This window comes from Gallinula chloropus, assembly GCF_964237585.1.
Source record: "Gallinula chloropus genome assembly, chromosome: Z".
Lineage (NCBI taxonomy): Eukaryota > Metazoa > Chordata > Aves > Gruiformes > Rallidae > Gallinula > Gallinula chloropus.
The window spans coordinates 67,788,563-67,814,545 of record NC_140089.1 but is presented as its reverse complement, the minus strand read 5'-3'; the positions used below and the strand labels follow the sequence as shown (position 1 = coordinate 67,814,545).

The window sequence follows — 25,983 nt, the reverse complement described above, 5'->3', positions numbered from 1 at the left end:
TATGTTTGAAGAGACAAATTGGAAGGTCAGAGTAGAGTGCCAACCAACTCAGTACTGGCTGTCCAAGTGTGCATATGGAGAGCTTTGGTGCCTGCACTGCACGCAGTGAAAACCGCGTCCAGGCTTTGCAGCTGAAACAACAGAAGAACAAGGTGATTTTTGTGCTGTCTGTAACAAAGCTCTGACAAGTGCATAGTTAAATGAACAGGGACGCAGTTCTGAGTTAAGGTACTGGAGAGATTCTTCCATCTGCTCAGCCTGGGGGAGCAGTCGCATAGCGTCAGACCTTCACTACAGCTGGATGAATTCAGAGGCTGCACAGAGACCTACCCCTGCCCAGAGACTCAGTTTTCTGGAACCACTAAAAAATGTATTTTACATGAACACACTAGGATAGGGTTCTAACCCTCCTGCTCACGGACCGCAACATCCTCAGGATGACTGATGGTGACACCTGCCGAAGCTGGGTGACACTGTCTGGCACGGTGTGTCCTGGAGGGTTTGCGCCACACCACACACAGCGCGGTACAGCCCAGCAGAGGACAGTGTCTAGCAATAAGACAGCTGTCCCATGAGACCTGCCTCGTTTACTGAAGCAAAGCAGCATGGATACGTATTAAGGGGTCACTTCCTTTGCAGTAGTAATGCTGCCAAATTCTTGCAACTCCATCATATCCCCCTGGAAGAGGCTCAAAGCAGTAACTTTCTGGGAATATAACGGGTACATTGTGCCACTATATTATTGCAAGTGTGGAAGTGCAGCAGAGGCATATCTCTCAGCTCATCTTAATCCCTGAAGCACAAAGGAGGAAAGAAAAAGAAAAAAAAAAAAGAAAGCTCTCCCTTTCTATTCAGAGGAACTTATGAAGTTAGATGTTGTTATTCAGAGCAACTTCAAAAGTTAGATGTTGTTCAGTGACAGACCCATAGACAAAAAAAAAATTAAATCCCTGCTCCAAGAAAGGGATTTCAGTGAAATCTCTCAAGCTGCTGAAGCAGAAGGAAGTACTGGTTTCTCTGACAAAATTTTACTGCAGAGCTCCAACTGTAGCTTATCTCTATCTTTTGAATCTGATTACAAGGCTAAGTTTGAGATAAGCTTGTACTAGCTCTGGTACAATTTCTGACACTGCAGGACAGGAAGAATAGGAAGGAGGCAGGCAAGGGGATGGAAAGTTTATAGGGCATTAGTTGGGACAGGGCAGTGCAGCATACAATGAACAGGCAGAGCCAAATGATGGTCAAAGGAAGATGGGAAAGAGAAAGAAGGGATAGAAACAGACAAATAGACAATGAAAATATTTACAGTTGGGGTATGAAATAAAGGTGAAAGTATTATTAACAGTACCCAAGAGATATATTTGTAAGCTATTCAATTCAAAAGTTGGCTGCTCCAAATAGATGCAGTATTTCACAACTAAGCCACTCAGTGTCGCAGGGATGAAACAAGTACATAGCACCTGGGTTTCAAAATCTCCAATAGCTTCTGAAGTCCTGGGACACACAGCCAAGTTTCACCTAGTTAAACCCAATCCGCAGAAGTACTTAACTAGCACTTGGCTTATGAATAGATTTGACACCAAATACCATAAAAAGTAGAGATACAAACAGAAGATGAAATCTGGGTGGGGGAAAAAAGGGAAAACAATTCCCTGAAGTGTAGTACCCAGGCATTGTCTTTCCTCCTCAGTACATAGCCCTCTTTGAACAAAAGAAGCTTAATCAGAAGGCTCAGCAAACTTTTTCTGCCACACTGAAAAATCTGCCTCTAATTTCATAGGGTGACTGAACTATACAGTATGTATATTATGTGGCCTGCCACAGCAAGATAGTTATTTGGCCTATACAGTATGTATAGTTCAGTTGATACTTAGAGCACTGCCTTGTCAGTTTGTCTCCGATACAGCTCAAGGAAATAGTCATCTGTAAATCCTGACTGGGTGTTTCAGTCCCAGTAAAGCCAGAGACAGGTTAGCAATACTGTTCAAATGCTTATAAACTAAGAATTTAAGTACCTGTAGGAATCAAATTTAAACAAAACAGTTAATAAATCTTCAAGTCCAGCTTAGTTTGCCCAGCTTGCTAAACGCAATCATTGATGGCCAAGTTGCACCCAAGTGTCTTCAAAGAATGTCGGTTGTTTAAACAAAAATCATTTAAATGTGGTTTAGCTACCTCTGCCTTTTCTCTTCCTCCATACTTTCTGTGAGGCCTCAGCTATAATTTAAAAAGGCAGAGAAGTTCACCTCAGACTGGCAAATATCTGAAGCAATTGCTGGCTCATTAGCTGTACTTCCCTTTTTCCTCAACCTGCTGTCTTGGCTCTGCTGGTGAAGACAAGGAGGCACCAGCACAGCAAGGGTCCTACTGATACATGCTACATCCCTATAGCACATAGGGAGGAGCTTCAGGTTTTGTCATATTTAAACCATTCTCTTGTAAGTACAGCTCTCTTGTGATCTCAAACGAATGTGGACTCAAGATTTCTTGAAATAGAAGAAAGAGGGTTGCCGTTTGCCTTTGTTGTTGTCTGTTTTGTTCTGCTGTTTTCTTTAAAGCCATCCTATCAGCACTTAGCATCTTGGAAAATACACTTCTAAGAATTTTGGTACATGTTGTTTCTTTTTCTTTGCCACGGGTGAAAATCTGGGCAAGCAATGCCTTTTCTTCCTGATGTTAGCAGGTCGAGGTTTGCATGCCTTCATGCAGACTTCCTGTCCAAGAGTTATTACGTGGCCTGACACAGCAAGGTGGGTATTTGGCCTGATGCAAAGCAGTGTAAGTAAAGTGAAGTTTAAAGGGAGGAAGCCTGAGAAGATACAAAGTAGGTTTGTTAGTGTGGAACACTTATCCACGAGAAGGCAGCGCAATGATGCTTCCTTTTAGACTACTGGTTCGCTTCACTTTCTTTATATGGCATGTGCTGAGGTGTTCCTATACCTGCTGGTAGACAGGTTGACGACAATTTGCACCTGATTAACCTTTGAACTGGCCTATCACATTTTCAGTGGAGGATGTCTGACCAGAGGACAATAAAGTTGTGGGGTTTTTAAAAAAACTTCACCACAACTAAACAATAAAACCACTTCACCACAATTAAACATATGTACTTGCAATAAAGAGAATACCTATAAGAAAGTATTTTAAACCCTGAAGTTTTCATAAAATTTGCTTTTATTTTGGTGTTAGAACAACATAACCCTTAAAGTGTTAGAGAAACATAACACTTTAGAAAAGCCTGTGAAAGGAATAAGACTGTTTTGACTGAGTTTTCATGAATTCTGCAACTGAGATCTATAAGAGGTCACAACAAACCCAGGGGAATATTAAACCCTGATTCCTCTCAGAGACAGGATTTTCTGCTTTTGGCTTTTTGAAAATGCTAACAGAATAAGTTAAAACTCTGAAGAAAGGTGAGACACTCTTCTATTCCAAAACTGAAATTCTGAACCCTCTAAATCAGTCCAACACGTTCCATTTTAAGAAGCCACTTCCACATTATCATTTCACTTGTAACAGTAATGCTTTTATCCTTAACCAAGTAGTGAGCTAAACTGTCCCAACCGATACCCCAACACAAGGCACCATATAAAGAAGAAATAATTTGTTCCTATTCAATATATTTAAATTGAATGTGCTCATTCCTTGAGGAAATACAGAGCAGCATTAATCCACATAGCTCTGGGACTACGGCACACACACAATGTCCTCCCCTTCAGTCCATCTCAGAATGACTTCATACATCAAGTATCAAGCCACAAAAAGGCAGAGGACACAGAAATTAATGTCAAGAGGACTCGGCTCAAAGAAAGATGTTTGTCTCTCTTCATTATTCTAGAGTATTGGTAAAGCATACTCAGTACTTTAAGGACTTTTTCCTCAATGTTTTTTTATTCTAGCCACTGTCTTCAATTTTGCAATCATGAAATATAATTTGAATAAAAAGCTGCACTTTGAAAGGGCTCATTCAGTGCTGCTGGTTTATTTTCACTTTAATAGAGAGACTCTTAAAGAACTGGCAAAATTTAGCCTAGAGTACTTAACTTTAGAAGCTTAGTATAAGGCAAATGTTCTTTTTTAACCCCTTAAACTAGTTTCTGAACACACTAAAGGAAACTGCATTAAGAAAACATTGTAAAACCAAAGATACTGATCAACTACTCTACTTCTGTTGACCAATCTTAAACTAGTAACTTCATGAACACTTATCACTGCTGCCTGTTTATCCTGTGTTTGAATTTCTAGTCACTACACTGCAAACTGGAGTGATACTCACTGCCTTTACCTACAGCAGTGTTTTCCTTGCTTTCAAATGATGTTAGAATACTTTTGACTTCCATGAAACCTGTAGTGTTAGTAAAAGAACTTACAGGCCTAGTTGTCTAAAAAGGCTTACAGAAACGGGATAAAAAAGGACTTGCTTTAGCATTGTAAATTCAGTTGTTTCAACAGGCCCATCAGTCTTTTTTGTATATGATTATTTTATTGCTGACAAGTAGTTTTCTTGCAATTATTTTTTTTTAAGCTCCAATTCTGAGAACCCCCCAGCCTGAGAACCCTCCATCCTCCCTTCCTGAGTTCCCTGTGCTTCATCTCTGATCCCCTACCCTCCCAGCGCTTAGAAACGTTTCATGCAGTGCATGAACCCAGATTCTTGGTTGGTGTCAATACAGGAATGCCTAGCCTCATCTTTCCAGACAAGATTTAATGATCAGGGTGACTTGTGTTGACCAGCCATTAGGTTGCCTGCCATCCATTTTTCTACATGTAAACCATTATTTGCTTCTGTGCAGCTGTAAGGGACCTTCCTTTGAAATTAGTATAACTGGTAGAATGAATGCTCAAGCCCCATGTGTTTTACTGGAATAAGCAAAAATGAGTGCAAGTGGCTTGACACTTTAGGAGATTAATAAGAAGGAATTTCGCTGAGTGGTGGCCAAGGGTATTTTTCCCAGCAGCTCACAGAATTGCATGCAGGATGTTAACCAAGTTAAGGTTGCTGTTCTGCAGCTGTTCCCTCCTCTCTGGGTAGCTCTGGAATACAGGCCTCCTAAAACTGTGAGGTAGAAAAAGATGAAATGAATGCTCAGCTCAGCAGGGCCTCTCCACAAGAAGAAGACTGAAAGAAAAAAAATAACTTGAAATTACAATGTCACTCAGGTACAGTTTTAACACTTTTTTATTTCTTCCCTGGAGTTAGCACATCTTCCCACGTGCTTTCAGAAAGTGGAAGGAACTCAAGGGGCAAAACTGTCACCACAAGGAATTCCAGCCCCAGATGGTAATTTGCAGACAGTTATGGTGCTACTTTAGTGCAGAGGGAGCCCAGGGAGAGGCATACCTGGTGCTTATGGCAGAAAAGTCAAGCGCAAAGATGCCATTACCTTGTCACGTGCTCCCTCGCCCAGAAATAAAATAGCTTCACCAGCATCCTATGTAGCTATTAATATTCATAGACTGAATGGGAAGTGGGTATTCCTGCCAAGTGACAGATGGGTGAAAGAGGTGGATCTATGGGCTTTGCCACCCACTCTTCTCTGGGACTTCTTCAGTGAATTTCTTAATTCCTGCCCAGATATGAAAAGACAGAAGAATGACTAAGTTAAGGCAACTGACACAATGGGCTACTTCTGCTTATTATGGATGTTTTGTTGTTCAGTGGCACTCCTCTCACTCTTCTGATTTCTCAATTTTTACTGTGAAGCTTCTTTTTACTGTGAACCTTCTATGACGGGATGCATTCTTCTGGTGGCATTAGCGTGTTATTTTCATTGCAGCAGGTGGCTAAGACCTGGTAAGGAACAGCCATTACTGAATTTAGAAGAGCATTCTTACTGACTTGCTAGACACTTGTTTAAAACAGAAATAGCACTGGAACAGTCAAGAAAAATTGCTTTGAGATACGAACAAATATTAACAAAGAGTAGTAGGTGATGGGGTGAAAACTAAATATAATTTCCCTCTGGTATCATACACATGCAATTACGAAGTTTATTTTGCTTTCTACATATCCCATTTCTCTGCTCTCAGACACACTGAAATCAATACCATATTAAAAGAAAGCACTAAATCTTCATCTCTTGCCTGTAGGGTTCGGGTTCCCTTAACACCTCCAAAATGTGGTTGGAGTGATGTTTATAAATGCAGTAGATCATACGCCTAAGATGAGGAAGAAGCCAGCTAACCCCCCCAGCACGGCACCTGCGGACTTACGGAACCAGCACCTCGCGACGCGTGATCTACGCTCAGAAGCAGCAGCGTCAGGCCCTACTGACTTCTCACCCTGAAGGCAGCTCTCGCGGCCCCAGAGAAAAGAACGACTTGCAGTGTACACAAAGACTACACAGAACATAGTTCAGGGCCGGTCTGAAGTCTGCGGTTTACAACTCCTGGGTTGAGAGGGTATCAGCCCTTCTCTGTGTGTGAACAACTGACAGCAGGAAAAGAACAGAATAAAAATTAATAAAATAAAATGAGATTTTTTTTTTTTTTTAAAAAAAAGCACGACAGCCAGACGTAGAGAAACTCTCCGTGAAAACTGCAGATCAGCGCCTGAGAGCCCCCCGGGCGCAGCGACAAGCCAACCACGGGCGCATCCCCAACCGTCTTCAGGCTCCTGCTGAGCCTTCCTGAAAACCCCACGTCAGCAAGCCCGACGCTCGATTTCACATCCATTTTTAATGGGGAAATGCCGTTTCTGCAGAGCTCAGAAAGCGGGCTGCCGCTCCGGTCTGGGGGTGCCGGCGGGTGGGGCCGGGGGAAGGCGATGTCAAGCGCCAAGGGAAGGCGATGTCATCCGCAGCCTGCGGTGTCACGCCCGGCGCACCTGACGCCCGTTCCCCGCGCTCTGAGCCGCAGCCACCCCAGGCTGCTGGCCCGGCGGCCGCAGTCGCGGGATGGCAGGCACACGGGTGGCCCGGCTGGGTACCCCAGCCTGCGTGCGGGGAGCCGCTCGGCACCGCAGCAGGCTCATGAGCGCCGCGAAGCCCAAGCCCAACTAGCAACTCCTGCCCCCACCTGCGGGCCGCCAAAACCCGCCCCTTCCCAGCTGCAGCCCCGAGACGCTCGATGAGCAAAACCCGCCGGTTCCTCCAAAGCGACCCGGCAGAGCCCTCCCCGGTGCGGGAGCAGGCGCTGGGGCCCCCGCTCTACAGCGCTCCGCGACGCCTCACGCCAGCAGCGCGGCTGCCAGCGGGGCTCCGCGGGAGAACCCGGCGCCACGCAGGGCTCCGGCGTTCTCCGCCCGACACCGCCTGGCATTCTTCATCCCGCGGCCCCGCCTCCCCCCCCCCCCGCGCCCCGGCAGGGAGCCCGTGTAATAGCAGGAGCCGGCACGGTCCCCAGCGGTACCTTCTATTCTTTAAGTGGGCACGGGGCGGGGAGACGCCACTACAGCAATAAATGGTCCTTCCGGCCTGCTGCAACCGCGCCGCTCGCCGAGCGGTTCCCGGGACAGGTGGCCGGCGCCCGCCCCTTCCTACAGAAACCTTCCCGGCCCCACTGACTCACCGCCTGCGGCCACCAGCCCTTCTCCACCGTGGGCTCCCGGAGCGGCTCCGAGCGGGGAGAAAACGCACCGGAGACACCCAGCGCCGCCGCCTCCCGCCGGCCGCCGCCAACCCGCCCGCGGCGCGCGGCGCCCGCACGCGCCCGGCGCCCCGCGGGCCGGCGGCGCCGCCTACCGTAGCTACCCTAATAGCGGGTGAAGGCGCTGGGGCTCGCGTTCGCCGGGGTACCTCGGGGGCTGGCCGCGGGGTCGCGCTATGTGTGCGTAGGGAAGGACACACACACAACCGTGGCTCCTGACCCAGAGGAGCCCAGGCCTTTTCCCCCTACCTGCCCTCCGAGTCTCCCGCGGACCACCGGAGAAACCCGCCGCCGCCGTTCCCCCGCCAAAGGGCGAGGCGCCGGAGCCTCTGCGGCCCCCGCCTTTCTGCGGGCGGAGGCGCCTTCCTCAGCCGCTACCGTATTTCCCGGCCGACATGCGCGGCGGTCCCCGCCCGCCGGCTTTCCCAGCAGAGGTGACCGGGTTGAGGCCGCGGAGGCCCCGCCCCCGCATTCCATTCCCTACATGGTGACAGAGAGGGGCGCCGCCGGCCCCGCCCCCTTTTCCCACCACGCGCTCGCGGCGCGCCCGGGCTTGTGCGCGTGACATCAGCGTTTGTGTGCTTGTGCGGGGTGGGGGGGGGTTGTCAGGAGCGCGCACCACCTTTCCCCCCCGTCCCGCCCACCCCCCGCCACCGCGCGGAGCGAGCCTTCCTCGGGCCGCTCTATTTACGTTTGTGGCGCTGATTTGCATAAAACACCGCCCCCCCGCGATTGGCCCGGCGTCCGGCACCGCCTCTCGGCACCATATTAGGGCAAAGGGGGAGTGTCCCGGAGGGGCTCGCGGTCGCTCGTTGCCTTCCTGCAGCCGTTTATAGGGTACAGCCACTTCCGCTGTCTGCTTAGAAGCGGCGCGATCATGGCGGAGCGCGGTCACCTCCCTCCCCCCGCCAAGCGCCTCTGCTGCAGAGCCGGCTATGGCTCGGGGTGCAGGCCGGGCCAGCGGGCGGGCGGCGCCGGACCCGGCAGCGGGGCGCTCTGCGCCGGACCCTCCTCCGCAGCTGCCGCCGCCGCCCTGGGGCTGCTGCCGCTCGGCAAGACCCAGAGCCCCGAGTCTCTGCTGGATATCGCGGCTCGGAAGGTGGCGGAGAAGTGGCCCTTCCAGCGGGTAGAGGAGCGGTTCGAGCGGATTCCGGAGCCGGTGCAGCGCAGGATCGTCTACTGGTCCTTCCCCCGCAGCGAGAGGGAGATCTGCATGTACTCCTCCTTCAACACCGGCGCCGAGGATCCCGCCGCCGTCCCTGGGGGGGCCGTCACGGCGCCCGGCGGGGCCGCGGACGTCGCCGCTGCCGCCGACGAGAACCGCCTGCCCTTCCGCAGGGGCATCGCTCTGCTGGACGGCGGTTGCGTCGATAACGTCCTGCAAGTCGGTGAGTCACCGGCCGGGGCCGCGCTCCGGAGCCGGGCCGCCGCCACCCGGGAAGGGCGCCACCGGCCTCCCCCCTTTGCGGGTCTCCCCCTGCGTGTCACCCGCCTGCTGTCTGGGGAGCCGCCTCTCGCCAGCCCTCCTTCCGCGGCCTCGGCGGCCGGAGCCTCCTCGCCTGCCCTGGTAGCCCTTGTTTGGGGGGGGAGTGGGGATGGGAAGGTGGGTCTGGCAGCGCGGGCGGGGAATCGCTCCCCGCGGCCCGGCCCGTACAAGCCCTTCGCTCCCCGGCTGTAATGCGGGTCGGGCAACTTCCTCCGCTGGTCTCCTCCCCCTCGCACCCAGGACGCGGAGTAACTCCCTCGCTCCGTGACACGGCCACGGCTCCCGTCGCCGGGCGGGCCGCCCCCCGCCTGTCCCTTTAACTCCTCACTCCCCCCACCACTTCCCGACCCCCCCCCCCCCCCCCCCCCCCGCCTCTCCCGGTAATCTAGCCCGTGTAATCCCGTTTGGCTCAGCCCCCTCCCATCGCCCACCCCCGGTAATCCGGGTCATCGCCTTACCCCGAGCCACAATAGCGAGGAGATGCCGCCCCCCCATCCCGGGGGGACCGCTGGTGGAAATGAATCAGCAGAAGGGCGGCCGGCGGGGGAAGGAACGGGGTGGGGGGGGCGGGATGCGCCGCCGTCCAAAATAAAGACATAAAAGCGGTGCGAGACCCCAGCAGCGGGTGTGCGGGGAGGGGGATCCGCGAACAAAGGCATTTCTAGGGCAGCGGCGGCGGCGAGCCCGAGGGAGGGGGCGCGATCCGCCCCGCCTGGGGGGGTGTGGGGGGGCGGGGGGTTTGCTTTGGGATGAGCCGCTTCGTGACAGGGGGGGCGGGGGAGCGCTGATCTTCCTCCTCCTGGAACAATACCCCCCTCCTCTTCCCCCCACCCCCCTACCCTGCCGCCTGCCGCTGCTCTTCACCCGCTGCGGGCGCCCCTGGTTAACTCCTCCCTGCTGTTGTTTAAAGGGCTGCAGAGGTGGGTACCCCCCCCACACGCACACTTTTGGGGGGGGGGGGGGGGGGAGCTGTCTGCCGGGGGCGGCTAACCCCCCTCCCGGGAGCGGGGAGAGCTAGCCGCCCCCGGCAGACAGTGTCCTCCCCCGCCGGTGGGTGATGCTCTTTGTGCGACCTGGGCACTTTGTTCTCATTTTCATGTTTATTTGTGCCCTTTCTTTTTTCTGTCTCTTTTTTTTTTTTAATTATTATTCCCTGTTTTCTGTCGCTTCCCCTCCTCCTCCCCAGAAAAGGGGAAGCCAGACAAAAGAGGCTGGTGTTCGCCTTTTGTTAGCCACAGCTCGGGGTGTGTGGGGGGGCACACCGGGAATCCCCTCATTCCCTACCTCCCGCGCCCCCCCCAAAAAAAACCCCAAACCCTCGGTTATGCCCGTTGTGGGTTTGACTTGGCTGGCTGCTTGCAAACGTGCCATCAATTTTTTTCCCTGAAGGGAAGCCGTGTCCCTGCTCCTAGACTCAGTGCCCTTCCTTTCTGCCTAGGGGGAGTTCAATCTTTTTTTTTTCCTTTTTAATTTTTTTTTTATTTAAAACTAATTAACTTTCTTAAGAGTTTCATCTTTTGGCTTTCTTTCCAAAGGTCTGAGGCACATCTGTGGTTCCACAGGAGTGGCAAAACCAGAAGTAGGGCTTTTTTAGTTTGGTTGGCAGTGCTGAGGTTATTTTTTTTCCCCTTTTGCTTGCACTTGATTCTATTTGCAAGCGATGAGGAATGACAGGAGTGCACGTAGGGAGGGTTTCTTGGCTGATTGCATTTAAGCCAGGAATTCACTGTGAAAATAAAGCCAAGGGGTGATAAATAAAAGATGCAATCTTCTCTAGGAAACAGACACCCAGCGTGGGCTTTGCTTCACTTGTTTTCAGTAGTGGAATAGGCCTCAGTGAGTAGTTGTGAAAGAGGAAAAAAAGTAACTTTTTGTGTGTCTTCAGAAGGGGAGGGGGCATTGAGTAATGTTGGCAAGGGTCAATGTGAAGAAAGAAAATATGCATAAATACAACTGAAGTGTTGACTAGTGCTTCTATAGTCCTTAAATGCATTCCAAACAAATGTTGTCCCTACTGTTTGCAAGCACATTAGCTTTGTGTGGGTTTTTTTTTTGTTTAGGGTTCTCCACCACCACCACCCCCCCTCTCCCCACCCCAACACCTTACATGAGCCTGTTTTGGAAGGCTGGGCAAAAATAGTGCTGGAAATGGGTGATATGAAGCATGTCAGTTCTTCTGACAGAGGCTTTTGGCTTCCCTGGCAAGGGAGTTGTGGAGCACTTGGGTAGGTTGGGTTGTGCTGTAGGAAAGTTCTTGTGTAATTTTGGTAGGTAGCTGTGTCATTAGGGCTGGCTCTTGCTGGTAAGATATTCCTTGTGAAGCAGAAAGGTGCAACTGTTAAAGCCAATTCAACTTCAGTGAGTTATATTGGGTGGAGAATGGAATTGGTTCCATATAATGTAGCTGAATGTGTAGCATTGAGGAAAGCTTAATGTTGAGTTTATGTAAGTGCATGTTTAGTGACCATATAAATGTGAACTTATGTTCTTTGCAGTATGAGTAATGGAAACTCAGTAAATGTTTACTATTGTACTATGGAAAGGTGCAGCTATTGGATGAAGTATGTTTATTACGTATCAATTCTAACAGCCTTACTTGTAACACTAAGTATTACTATAAACAGGGAATGCAGGATTTGATTTCTGGTGGAGGCACATAAATGTCAGTACTCAAATGAAACTATTTGCTTCTAAACTTTACTTTTTTTTTCAGTCTAGCCCTGAATAAATCTTTCAGACAATTTGATCACGACAACCCATTTCAAGCAAGAGACTTTAAAAAACCTTGTGTCTACATTCTGCTAAAAATCATGTTTCATGCCCTCCCCCCAGTTTCATATCATGTATGTGATGAAAAGAAAATCCGAAATAAAAGGAAGATGACACATTAGTGATACACACGAATAATATTTTTAATAATCAGTAAAGTTGTCTGCTAGCCTATTTTGAAACTGAAAGATATTGTTCTAGTGTAATAATTAGTATCACTTCTTTGTAGACAAATCTTTCAAAATGAAGTTGACTGCAGAATCCCAGTTGCATCTAATTTATTGATGTTTTTATAGCTTTTTGATATGTTTCAATTAGACATGAAGGATTTTCTTTTCTAGTTTATTAAGAAAATACAGAATGTAGGCTCCTGAAGCAGTCCTTTTTAACTACATAAGACAGAGCTCTTCTACCATGCATGCATTTCATTTATTTCAAACCAAGTATTTTTAGTAAAAATTACAGTCTAAACATGAAAGCACTTTGTGAGTAAATACAACAATCTGGAAGGAAAATTAGAAATTGACTGTGTTTCATTTGGCCGGATTTGTGAAGATGCCAAGAGCAAGCAGACAGTTTTAGATGGTGAAGTGTATATTTGGTTTCTGAGGTTGGTCCTGAATTAGTATACAGTACTGTATTGTCGTCAGGGCTGTGGCTGTCAAGGTTAGGAAGAGGTGTGATTCCCCTCAATAGCACAGTTGACCTGGAGAGAGCCCTTAATGCAGCTATTCTAAGAGAAGAGGCACCACCCCCCCCCACCCTCCTGTGCCTCTGCTGGCATGACTCTACTTGCTTGGGGACAGACGGAGGCTGCCTCTGCTGTAGTGCTGTAGAGCTCAGCTCTACTGCTGTAGCTGCGTCCACACTAGAAGTGCTTGAAGTGGTTTTTTTGATATGCCACGTAAGTACTCCTGGAGTATCCTTGTCCGTCTGTAATTTGAGGTCGGTTTGTCTTTGTTGCGTGGACCCTGGTTGCTCACACAGGTCTTCCTTTAAGGCTTTACAGCCCTTTCCACAGCGGCGTGAGGCTTTGTAATCATGGTAGACATGCCTCTTAGGTATGAATGGCAAGGTAGTGAGTTGGAGGGAAGAGACTCCTAGGGAAGGAAAATAATGTAAAGAATTAATCAACTGGCACTTACCATGAGAGCTAGAAAACTGCCTAGTCTGTGGAAGAGGGTTCAGCCAAACAGCACCATCAGTGTGGAGAGGCAGACTGTTTTTTTTTTCTCAGAGCCCCTCAGTGCTCTGTGATCAAGGGGAAGTAACCAAAATCCTTAAAGGAAAAACAAAGTAAAATTTCTCACGTGTAAACCGATGGTTGAAGTTCCCTAGATGTTTCTTTCCTTGATTCTTAAATGAAGTTAAGATTTTCCCAATTTTCTTGTAATGAGAAGTATTTATCTTCTGACTCAGAGCTGCTTTTATCATCTATTGTTACAGCTGATTATTCCCCCCTTTTTCCTTTTAGATCGTATTTAAAAAGGCAGAAAAAAGTTCGTGATTGCTTTCAAAATGAGAAGTCATTTCTTCACCAAGAAAGCTTTACAAGACCATGTTGGTAACTGCTGTGTGTAATTTTGGTGGAATGTGTATTGTAGCTGGCAAATTTCAGTTCCTTTTAAAGAATGATGATTCTAGTTAACAATTTCTAGTTCTTTCTAGTCATCTTTACTCAAATAATATGAAATTGTGAAACATGTAAAACAATTGAAAGTTCCTTTTATTCAAGGTTTAGTTGTTTGGGTGACACCAGTATAATGCGAAACACCTTTTTGTTGATAAAAGCACACCCAGTATTTTATTAGCAAAGAGTTGGGGCAAATGTTTGTGAGCTGAAATGTGCCTTTTAGATGATCTTCATGATGATCTTCGCTGATAGAAGGAATGTGTAATTGCCAGAGCTGAAGTTTTGCAGACTCAACTCCGACCAATGTGATCAATGCTGAGCCCGTTTACTGAACCACACACACAGCTTGTATAGGTTTCAATATCAGTACACGAGTTACATTACATGGCTATTGGTTAGATGCTCTGTTCACCCACCCTACACTTGTCTCACTATTGCTAATAATTGGTTAAGGCTACACAGTCACACTGTTTCTTCTTAAGGCAGTTGTTAACATTCTTGCAGTTTATCTCATGGATTTTCTTGCAAGCTCCTGTTCTGGTGGACATCTACTCTCCTGTTACTGCATACTGACATGTCTATTCTGCCTTCCCCAGGACTGATTATATGGGGGTCAGGAGTAAATCTGGATGGGCCAGAAAACCCACTCCTCTCAAAATGCATTGCTACATATAATTGCAAATGAAACCTGGAGGACCCATGGTTTTAGTACCAAAAAATGTTATTTAATGCAACTGCTGCTCAGTTGCGTGACAAAATGAAGGGTGTTGTTTGTGGAGATGCAGCCACAGTGTTTTGTGTGAACATCTTGGGGTCCTGTGGTACCACGTTCTGGGATGCATGGTGATCTTTTTCCAAGGGGAAAAGGATGTGTTAAACTGTCTGGGGAGGAAAAGTTTATCTGCTGACAAGCGTGGTTCCTTGCACAGTCAGCCTGATGTTGGGGTTTGGTTAGGAATGTATGACTAAAACAAGTAATCCAGAATTTGTTAATACGGTATTGTGGTAGGGGAGTAAATGAACGTTGTCTGACTTTTTGCTGGACTTTGTTTGACCTAGTTCCAAAACTATTAGTCTTGTGAAAATATTGGCATTGATTCCAGTTTCAGTTTGCTTTAAGAAATAACTACCAATATTTCCATGTTCCGGAACAGAAACAAGTAAACTCATTTTTAAATAGTTCTTCCTGAAAGGGAGATGTCTGAATGCATTCCAGTTTCCTTGTTAGATTTGGAATGCAATGCGTTAATTAGTGAATGTGCAAGTTATTTTCAGTACATGTGCTCTGATGTACCATCCTTGACCTTGAATAATTTCTTTGGAAACCATAAAAAATAAAGGGAGGGAAAAGAAGGAATAAAGCTTTCTTTCAAGACCAGATCACTAAATGTAGGAGGGAAAAAAAAATTCTGTAAATTGTCTCCTGCCTTATTTCAGTCTTTCTAAAAATACCTAATTAGGATTTCAGGAGGAAGTAAGCATTCTAGAATGATTTCAAGATACAAAAATGAAACATTGTACTATCTTTCTATACTGTTACAAGTAGTAGGGTAAAATAACAGGACAGTGTCAATAGTGCTCTAGAATTTATTTATTTTTAAGGAAAAAATTGTTAATCACTTCCATCACAGTTTTTAAAACAAGGAATATTCTCTTCCATAAAAGTTTTATATTTGGTTGATGTAACAAAATTTTTCATTGTTTGTTTTTAGGTCAGTTTTCATGTTTCTCATGTTTCATTTTTCCCCTAACACTAAGGTTTTCCTCACTTCCAAGAAAACAATTTTAATTTTCAAAGCTTGCTTTCCATTTTAGAAAGTGATCCCATCTCTGTGTATGATCAGTTGTTTTGCCATGTAGCAATTCTTGAATTTGAGCCATTTGTCGTGCCAGCAACTGATGCCTGCTTGTGCTTTCTCTCTCCCTGTCCTCTTAACTTTCAGAGAAGAACAGTTAATGAAAAGCAAATTCTGTGTGTGAGGGTAGGCTAGAATTATTTAAAACTTAGAAATGGAAAAATTGATTTCCTTAATAGTAACTACTTTCTGCATTTTGCCATATAATTTTCCTTTTTAGTGAACCTGTTAGAACCTTTACGTAAGACCCTAAAAGTTCTAATTCAGGGGGAAAAACAAGCAACCATACTTTGAGTTTAAAGCATATTACATACAGCAATTTTTACTGTTGAAGGATAAAATCTATTAGATGGCACAGTGTAAGATACGTCTGCCTGTGTTCAAGTTTAATGTTGCTTGCTGTCTAGGTAACCTAGTTAAGACAAATCATGAAGTTTTGGAGTAGTGTAGCAAAATACGTGTGTAAAGTTACATCAACATAGGACTGCAGCTGACATCCCTTAACTTGCTTTCTCTTTGGGACTTAGGTGAGAGAATTTACTGCATCTTTAAAAAAAAACCCCACACTATTTTAACTGACAAAAGCTATCATAATTTATGAATATGCTGTCTGTGACAGGAACTAATTTGAAATTTTAAACAGCTTTCATGTGCAACAAGGGTACAGATTTAATGCGAATTCTGATTGCCTGGAATGCAGTCAGCCTGACAGCATGTGAATACTTGAGTACTGTCCAACAACTGCACTTGCTGTTCTGAGAGAACTGTCTCCTTGAACTTCCAGTTTTTCCTCTCTGTTTACTATCTAAAGTTACCTGTGTAAAATGCTTTTCTCAGCTGGATGTGTATGCAGCCCTTGACATGGCTTTATAACCTTCTCTGGATCACCGGAGATGTCGGCTGGTACTGTATGCTGGCTGGCGTTCTCCTTCCAGCTACGTGCCAGTTAACGTGATGAATGCGATGCCTTGCCTGTGCACTACACTGCTGTCCTCTGAAGTAGCATTACACGTCCAGTCCTTGTTGCCTTGACCCTGCTGTTGAAGACCAGGATGTCTGGAAAATTTGTGATGTAAGCGCTGTCTTAAAATAGCTTTTTGACTTAATTCTGCAAATGTGCAAACAGACCAGATGAGTGTAGCCTTCTAATAGTAAGTACAGTGTAAAGAATGCCTTTGTGGATAAGTTGGAACTGATAAAAGGCCTGCTGCTGGAGCTAAGTGGTTGTACAAAAGAGTATTTCTAGTCTGACACAATTCAATATAGACTGAAGTGTCTCCTGATGTGGGTTTTTTACCAGAGCTTTTGAAAAATGAAAAAAACAAATGGTGAAGGAAGGTAGTCTTAAACAGCATTTAAAGTACATTTTAAGATAACTGTGATGCACACCATCGCACACTTCAAAAATGAGAGCTTAATCTTTTATTTTTTAATTATTATTTTACTCTAACCCTCTACTTGTTGTAAGCGAGTGCACTTGACAGCCTTGAAATGCCTGGAAATTTTTGCTTTGGAGATGTATGGGCAATGGTTGAGAAGGTCTGACGTTAATTAGAAAGATGCAGCATAACCTGTCAGTAAGTTTAAATTCATGCTAGTAGAGCTAGCTGATCAGATAAATCGGAAGCTCATTTACTGAATTAATGTGCTAAAAATTCAGGTGACTACCTTTGTCTTGCTTTATTTAACAATCTGCCTGTTTACTTAAGTCATCTTTCATTGTTAATTGGTGTCAGACCTTTAATATGTTATGGGATTGCTGGAAAAATAGTGGGGTAGAAGTTGCATAATAGGAAGAAGTTTCATAGAAGTAGGTGTTAAATATATTTATTATGTCTATTTTGGGAGGGGGGCAAAAGTTAATTGCATTCAAATAATAGTTTTAAAGGCTGGGAAAATCAAATGTTGCATAGCTGTATGACTTCTAAGAAATAAGACACTTTATACACATGCCAAGTTTAACTGCTAACTGGTTACTGACAGCGGATAGTAATGCAAATATACAGTGCACAAACCGTGCAGGAATTGTGCAGCTGACTACAATGTTTAATTTATGCAGACTAATGAAAAAAAGAACATTTGACCATTGAGGCACTTAAAATTGGATAAACTGTTTAATGAAGTCTGAGACAAATTTACAATCTCTAATAAAGTAGAGGTTTGCATGTATTCTAATTGTTTTTGTATTTTTGAACATGTGATATAAGCAAGGTTTTGGGTTAAAGGCTTTTACCAGGATTGGCTCTCTTGGATTTGTTTCCTTGTGCTTGAAGTTTGACTCTTTCTTACTTTATAATAGTGGCCTGCCCTCTCTCTGCATAGCAGGAAAGCATAGTGGCAGTGCAAACCCTCTTCAACATAGCAGCTTCTAGCTGAGTTTGCCAAGAATGGCTGGTGAGCTTTACTATTAGTATTTAATTTCTACATTCAGCTCTGATATTTTGACAGGCCTAAAGTTCATAGACCACAAATCCATATTATGTGATTAATGATGGGATTGATAGTATGTTTATGGAAAGTATAAGTGGGATGTTCAGAGTTTCATGCTTCTTGGTTGGTCTCTTGTGTCACTTACCTGCAGCTTTTGCTGTGAAAGGATGGCAGGTGAAGTGCCGGTGTTAAGAATTCATTAACAAGTATTTCTATGGATAATCAACTGGAAAATGTGAGTGAATCAGAAAAGCTGAGTAGAGAACCTTACAGTAAGCCATTGATTACTTGCACAGCTGTTACCTCTATGAGACACTTTGCTTCTCCTGTTTGTGGAGTATAAGGCACTGCTTTGGGAGGGTCAGAAGTAGTCTTAGTAAAACACTTTTGCGTATTTACAAAGCTGGCCACATTAACCTTGTGCTTCAAGACAATTCTGCTGAGTTCACTGATTTTAAAAGTTCAAGAACGGGGGGGGAAATCAATAATCTAAATGAATTGTTTAATATATTAGCTGAAGGAAGGAACCAAGCCTGAACGCTTACTGTGTTATGGCCAATGACAACTGGGACAACTGGCTGTGCTGCTGCTGTTGTACATGCAAAATGATTCTCAGTTCCTCCATTGATTTAGATTGTAAACTGAAACCTTGCAAACTGACTACAATTACTGTCTTGGGGATAAAATATCAAGTCCATTATATGCTGTGTCTGGATTTAGTGTAGCTATATTACATAGAAGCATGAAACTTCAATTTTCCTTCATCTAGAGCAGAAAGATGAGGATGGCATAAAATGAGTAGCTGTTTCTTAGCTTTTTGTTATTGCAAGCTGTGGTGCACGGGAGAGCCATCATGCAGCTTTCCTGGTCAAAACTAAATGCATGAATTAAGAGGTGACTTCTGTAAATGTGCTACTAATGCATCAATGGTAGGCAGTGACTGTGAACGGGACTTGATGTAGCAGATGCCCTGGCAGTCTGGTGGGGTAAAGAAGCTGGGAATAACTTGATTAGTGCTGCTCACCATTACAGAAGCAGTATACTACTTAGTTTTACTGATGGTTTTCAGTGATCAAACTTTACATTTTCATGTACCCTGGCAGTAATTTACAGGCTTGATATTTTTTAAGTAGTTATACAGATGATAAACGTAAGTGCGGTTGTACTTGGTGTCAGGAGTGAACGAGTGTTCAGAAGTAAACAAGTTTGGCTCATTGACTAAGATGTACTTGAAAAGAGGTTGTAGAATGTTGAGTCAACCTTTATAGCTGAGAGGCTAGGAAGAGAAATAGGACAGTTGTGATGCTGATAAGAGACCTCAGTAGATCCTTGATGAGGTGTATTTAAGGAAGATATAGTCTGAAAGACTACTCAGTCTGTGGGTATTAGGGAAGGCATGGAAGCCAATAGATTCTTGCCTACAAAATGAAACAAAGCTTTCAAAATACAAAGCAGCCTAGCAAATGAACATAGCTGTCCTTTAGCTTCTGAAAGTGTGTAATATGTCTAAAGGTATGAAGTGGGTGTTCTCCCTCTTTTTCAACCTTGTGTCCCAATTTCATTTTTATTAATGAGATGTATGTGGTGCACCAAGGAAGCAGTGTTCTTCTCAAAGCGCTGAATTTCTGTTTATTTGAAGGGCATTTGTTGGATTGTATTTTATCCAGAAGCAGGAGTTGTTTCTGTTGAGTCATGGTAGGTTCTACCATTACAGTGGTAAAACAAAACCATTGACTAAATTTTGTGCAACTGAAGCAATTTATTCGAGTTACTAATTGATATGATCATAGAATATAACGTAATTTCTTCTACTATAAACCACAGATTATGGTTTAATTTTTCTTGACAGGCAATGGCTGTCAAATGGCTTGATTTTTAAAGCACTGTGTGTTGCAAAAAGAGATGTGTTTTTGTATCTTTTCCCACTGTAATAAATATTTGTGAACAACAGATACCGTGTTTTTTCAGGGCTATATATTGTTCTAGCCTGGGAATAAGGATGGGGATGTGGTGAGGAAAGACAGGAATCTGGTAGAAGGTGATGCATGGCTTTGTTAGGCACTTCTTTAGACAAAGATAGGAAGGGGAAAGAGGAAGGGAACAGAGTTGCTACGGTGGTAATCACAGGGACTGGAGAAGTTTTTCCTGTGGATAAGCAGCCAAGTGGAAGACAAACCTGACATTGCTGGGGGTAGAAGATAAATGTGTAAGAATTGAAATGTAGAACAAACGTGAGCATTGTAATCTCAGTGGCTAAGAGGTGAAGGGGTTTCTTGTTGGTTTTAAAAGGAAGGACTTGAGTGTGCACGGGTTGGGGGACTAGGAAGGGTGCTGATATGGTCAGAGAACTGAATACTCCCAGTATGTAGAGTGTGAAAGGTGCAAGATGGCAGTAAGACCCAAGATGCTAATTCCTGATTACTCAGTGTGAAATGATAGCTAGTGAAATGTTAGCTGGTGAAATGTTGGACTGGATGAATGGAAAGACATGTGAATCATGGGCATGCATTTTGTGTATCCTGCCTGTTATGAGGTCCATCTTCCCTTCCCTCCCTTAATAACAAAAGGAAGTTAAGAAGTATTGAGAAACGTCTGCAGGAAGGAGGAAGCAGAGGAGGATGAGTGGGCAATGAGACACTAAGCAGTGATTTTAGGAAGTAAAAGGAGAACTACAAAACCCAGTAAAGGTCAGAAGTTCTGGGGGAGAAATAATGAATTTGTATGAGGACTGAAGGATAAAGTATTACAAATCCTGAAGCACATCCAGAGAAGATGTCTATTAGGGACCTTGGTGAGAGCCATTCTGCTGTAGTGCACTGCACTGGAACCAGCAAAGGCCCAATGGCACAACCCCATTCCAGCCAAGGGCCTTGGCATACTCAATGACTTGATTGTGGGAGTGAGGAGATGGTGATGTGGGGCAGGTGGCATTGTGATAGAACACAAATACTTCAAACAAATGTCACTGGGTGAATGAGGTAGGGAAGTCAGCACAAAAAGGCTGTATATTATCCCAGCATGCGTGTAGCTTGGCGGGTAGGCCGGAGGAGTTGGATGTAGCCATGTGTTGTGCCAGGCAGCGCTGGCGAGGGGTAAATACAGCACTCAACCTTGATGAGGAAATGAATGTCCTGAGCCTGGAGATGGGGGAATGTGGTGTCAGTAAGTCAGAGCAGATCCACCTGTATTGCAAATCATGCTGGTTTGAAGTATCAGAAGTAGAGTGGGAAGGGTATGTTTGTAGGGTGGGCTGAAAGTAGGACTGCTGTGAATCCCGCCTGCCATTTAATCATCCATCAGTAGCTGGGTGCGATTAGTGTAAGTTGCAAGCAGCGTGTTCAGCACAGGCTGAAGGGACCTCTGGGCTTGTCACCCACAAAGCTCGGTGCCCTGCTTGTGGCACTAAACTGTTCCTCTTCTGTCACAAAAAGCAGTGCTGGGCCTTTGATCAGTTTGTTTTCCTGCAGGAATGAACATATTTGTGATCAGGAGGTTGTTGTTAGGTTTGTTAGCAGTATGTGCTGTGGCTGTCTAATAGCAGTGTCCAGTGTGGTGGTTATAGCTCGCTGGCCCTGATGTGAGCCCACTGGTGCCATGATACAGTGCTTCCCTTAGCTTGAGCCACCCATGTTGGCTCTTCAGAGGTTCATGTACTGGGCTGTGTTGTAAAGGTGGTGTGCTGATCAAAGGCCAAGACCAATAGTGTATGGTCTTTGTAAATACAGTTTTAAAGCTGAAATGCAGGCCTGATACCTAGCTTTTTTTTTTTAAGGCTGGTAACCTTAGATGGCCTGACAAAGATAGTAAGTGACAAAGGCTATAAACCTTTATTGTGAATGAAACTAGACTTCCACTCATAATTTAGCAGTTATCACTCCTGTTTTTGGGAGGGGGCGCATTCCTGGTGGACCAAGCCTGCTGCCATCAGGAAAGGTGCTGTTACAGTGGTACATAGTGGTTGTTAGTGCAGAAGTCCTTCTCTAAAAGCCTGGTCCAGCAGACTTGCTCCCTCTCGGCACTTAAGTGATCTCCTACAAGGACACACTGTGAAACAGGCCTATCGAAATAAATATTTTGCATTGTGAAATACTCTAGTCATGAATATGGTAGATGAAATAACTGACTCATTTGCTGTGCTGTGACTCGTTTTCTTCTCTGTGCCTCATTGTGTAACTCTTAGAACAGAAAATGTCTGGGATTACGAACTTGTATTTTGGAAAGGTTTTTTGTTATTGTCACTTGCAAACTTCACTCTCTGAAGACCACTGTGTGTTGCTCTGAAGATAGGTTGCTGCTTTAGGCTGGCCTAAGTGCAGGCTGCTGTCAATGGGACACTGCAGCTCTCCTAAAGCTTGCAGCCTGCGCCAGGGCTTGTGGAGCTGAGTGGTAAGCCAGGGAACTGGCCTGCTTATGAATTCAGATCTTGCTGGGTGAGTTTTACCTGGTTTATTGGCCAAGAAAATCTTACTGTTGATTCAAGGGAGAGGAGGTAGCAGGGTGGGGGTGGGGAGCACTTAGAACAGCAGGGCTGCTTTCTATGTCAGTCACATTTTGACTTAGTGATCATGAAGCCCTGACTGCTGCCTGAGGAAAGGAGATGACTGCTGTGTTTGGGATTTCACCCATGGCAAAAGGTGGACTGTTTGTTTCTAAGATGGCAGCATGAGCCTTTCCTGACCCCAGGCTGCGTTGGGCCTGTGTGAGGGAGCCATCTTCCCCATGTCTTCCTCCAGTGTCTTGCTGTGTTACAAAACCTTGGCCAAGTGATGAGTACCCCTATCACACTCTAGCAGTGGTTGAAAGAAAACCAGACAAATGCTTACTTGAAGAGTACAGGAAAGGGGAAGGAAATACTTAACTACTTAATCCAATTGTACATACTTCTCTATCTGCATAGCTGTTGCAAAAGGTGCTTTTTGCCTTCAAAGTTCTTATCTTTCCTCTTTTGAGACTGTGCTGAGCTTCAGTGTACTTATGTCCAACACAGACTTTTGAGGCAACTTTTCTGCATGTTATGCAGCTGTTTGATCAAGTAACATGTTCTGTGTTTATTTTTGTTGATAGCTGTTGACTTTACTTGCTAAGGTAAGCATTCACTGCTTTTTGTCTGTTAGGCCTGCTCAGCCAACTAAGGATGAGCTGGAGTCACTGCTTTGCTTCTTGGACTTAGATCTGTTGCCACTCAACAATCTCTCTGGAGGCTGGAGAGTGGTGGTGGTATAGTAAAGACTTCGGTTGTCTTGCGTCGTTCTTATTACAGAGGAGGAAATGATGGAGCATGACTTGGAAACATCAACGTGAGTTTGTAGAGCTGGCATCTATTTGATACAGATCTCAATGAGAGTCTAAAATAGATTTGTGGAGTTCCACTGTCTTTGGTACTTCCCCAGGTAGAACAGCAATTGAGCAGAAAGCTGGTGCTTTTGTGTGACTTGCTTAGTGTGGAAGCTAAATGACAGCTGCTGTGATAACTGAGGCATACTTACTGAAATGATCTGTTTTCAGGACTCAATGCTGATGTGTGATACAGTCCAGGTGGACTGAATTAATGCAGAGGTAAGCTTGCCCATAACTGGTGGAGGGAGCGAGTCCATTTTCAGGGCAGAAAGGGCTTCTCTTTACCATAAATAGAGATTTCACAGGGCTCTGTGTGGGCCTGTCTGAAAGAGGATGCTTTGGCTTTCTCAACTGCTTGCGCTTGGCGAGGTTAAAAGTTATTATTGTCTCACTTTCAACAGTAGCTTGCTTTGATGCAGAAGGATTGGTCTGGGTTGCTGACTTCCTGGAGCCCTCCTACAAGTTTGCGTTGACAGTTGTAGCTGTCAGATTCTTTAAGGCACGCATGAGAGAGACCAGGTCCTTCAGTTTTACCTAGCATAAGAATGGTATTTTACCTCTTGTGGTTGTCTCCTGCTGGAAGGGGGCCTGCATGACCTCCAACCCTAAATGAAGTGTCTAGTTCCTTCTTAACCTCTGCAGGTGGTGTTGATTATGTGTGTTTATTGGGCTCCTAAACCAAATATTTCTTATTTGAAGAAGGTGAAGTTACTCAGTCTGGTAGCTTTCCTGCTCCCTCCATGCACTGTTAAGTCTTAAACTTAAATGGCTCCTTTCTGTCAAATCATGTTTTAGGCTGATCACAGATGCTTAATATGATACTTTTTTTTTAAGCTGACCATGACTTCTGCAAGCCAGTTTTGTTAAAGTAGTACCAGCTTGAACACTTCTCCACTTAGTAGAATGAAGAGTAGTCAGGTATACCAGCCCTTCAATTTTTGTACCAATTAGTGTGGTTTCAAGGCTGGCTGCCTTTTAACCCCTCCACCTTTACCCCTACTTCCTCTGCTATTTTGAAGAGAAATACAATTAGGGGAAACTGGCTGTTGAGAACAGGGTATTGAGCTATACAGCGCTGTTGCTCACAAAGCTAACAAATAGGAAAAAGAACAATCCCCATGAGTAATGCAAGAAGTTCTTTAAACACAGTCAAATAAGTGTTCAATTTTGAAGCCTGGCCAAGTTGTATGCAGTGTTAAGAAGTACTGCCCCAGGAAGGGTGAAGGTTTATAGACTCTGAGAGCAGGAAGAATTGAGGAGCAGTGCTTGTAGGTTGCCTTCCATCCTCATGCTATTCATAAGTTATTTCATCTGCTGTGGGAGGAACGTGTGTGTACTTTATTGACTAATTTGCACAAATCCAAGTTTGTGACACAGCTTCAGGTTGACCTAGACAAAATATTTTAAGTCACATTTTATTCATACCTGTGTATGTTTTGTTCTTAATCTGTACAAAACTTTTTTTGCCTCAGTGAAAAAGCATTCTTATATTGGAAAGGCACTTTAGAGGGTTAAAAACCTGGGAGTTTTGTGCACTACAGTTGAGTGAGCCTCCCCTCAAACCTGCCAAACTTTAAATTTACTGGGATTGATGTTTCATAATGGAACAGACAGCTCAGAGTGGATGTTCTCATCATAACTCTGGGGCTGAGTGAAAAAGAGTCTACCACCAAAACCCAAAAGAACGTACCTAGCTCTTCGCAGACAGATTTGCTCACTAGTTCAGAATTTTGCAGAACTGGTTCAGGAATCCTGACTTGCACTTGCCATCCCTGCCAAAGCCCTCCAGTAGTATTACGTAAATACCTTCACACCAGCTGGAGGTGAGAATGCTGCCTGTGGGTGCGTGGCCAGAAGCTGCTCTGTGTCAGCTGCTCACTGTAATTTCCTTTCTTTGGACCTTTATCTTGCACCTTCCTGAATGATAGCTGCCTGCTTTCCACCACGGGGTGAAGTCCTGTGGACTGCTTCCCAGTCACTGTTGGGTGACTGTCAATCCGGCAGTTTCTGTGGGGCAATGAATGTGCCACCAGCTGCACCTTTCCATAGCTGTTGTTGCTGCAGCAGGTGTGAAGTTATACACGGTTGTTTGACTTAGAGAAATTGAAGACAACTCTTGGATTTTAAATCCTGAAGGTAGGAGGAAGAGGTCATAGTGGGTTCAGATAACTACTACTAAAATTGTTTGTGTAGTTTTGTCCACTTTGCTATTTGAATTTAGGCCAATGTTGCTGTCGGTTACGCTGTGTGGTTTAGAATTATAGAATTGTAGGGGTTGGAAGGGACCTTGAGAGATCATCAGGTCCAACCCCCCCTGCCAAAGCAGCTCCCTAGGACATATCACTCAGGCATCCCGATGGGTCTTGAATATCTCCAGAGATGGAGACTCCACCACCTCCCTGGGCAGCCTGTCCCAGGGCTCTGTCACCCTCACTGGGAAAAAGTTCTTCCGCATGTTGGTGCAGAACTTCCTGTGCTCCAACTTGCAGCCATTGCCCCTTGTCCTGTCTCCACAGACCACTGAAAAGGGGCTGGCTGATTCCCCCTGCATCCCCTGCTTGAGATAATTATAGAGTTTAATTAGGTCCCCCCCCGCCACCTTAGTCTTCTCAAGGCTGAACAGTCCCAGCTTACTCAGCCTTTCCTCACAGGGGAGATGCTCCAGGCCCTTAATCGTCTTTATAACCCTCCTCTGGACTCTCTCCAGGAGATTCCTGTCCTTTTTATACCAGGGAGCCCAGAACTGGACACAATACTCCAGGTGGGGCCTGACCAGGGCAGAGTAGAGGGGGAGGATCACCTCCTTTGACCTGTCGGCCACACTCCTCCGGATGCATCCCAGGATCCCATTGGCTCTCTTAGCCACCAGGGCACACTGCTGGCTC

At 45.5% G+C, this 25,983-nt stretch overlaps 1 protein-coding gene across 1 annotated transcript in view; it reads left to right on the top strand.

The window, feature by feature from the left end:
- Nucleotides 1-8,449: 8,449 nt before the first annotated feature.
- ZSWIM6 (zinc finger SWIM-type containing 6) overlaps nt 8,450-25,983 on the top strand; it is a gene marked incomplete at its 3' end in the record, with an annotated part of 111,006 nt that continues 93,472 nt past the window's right edge. The window contains exon 1 of the mRNA XM_084277978.1: nt 8,450-8,975. Within this exon, the coding sequence (XP_084134104.1) occupies nt 8,465-8,975 (511 nt within the window). The 5' untranslated portion in view covers nt 8,450-8,464. The remainder of the gene's footprint in view (nt 8,976-25,983) is intronic.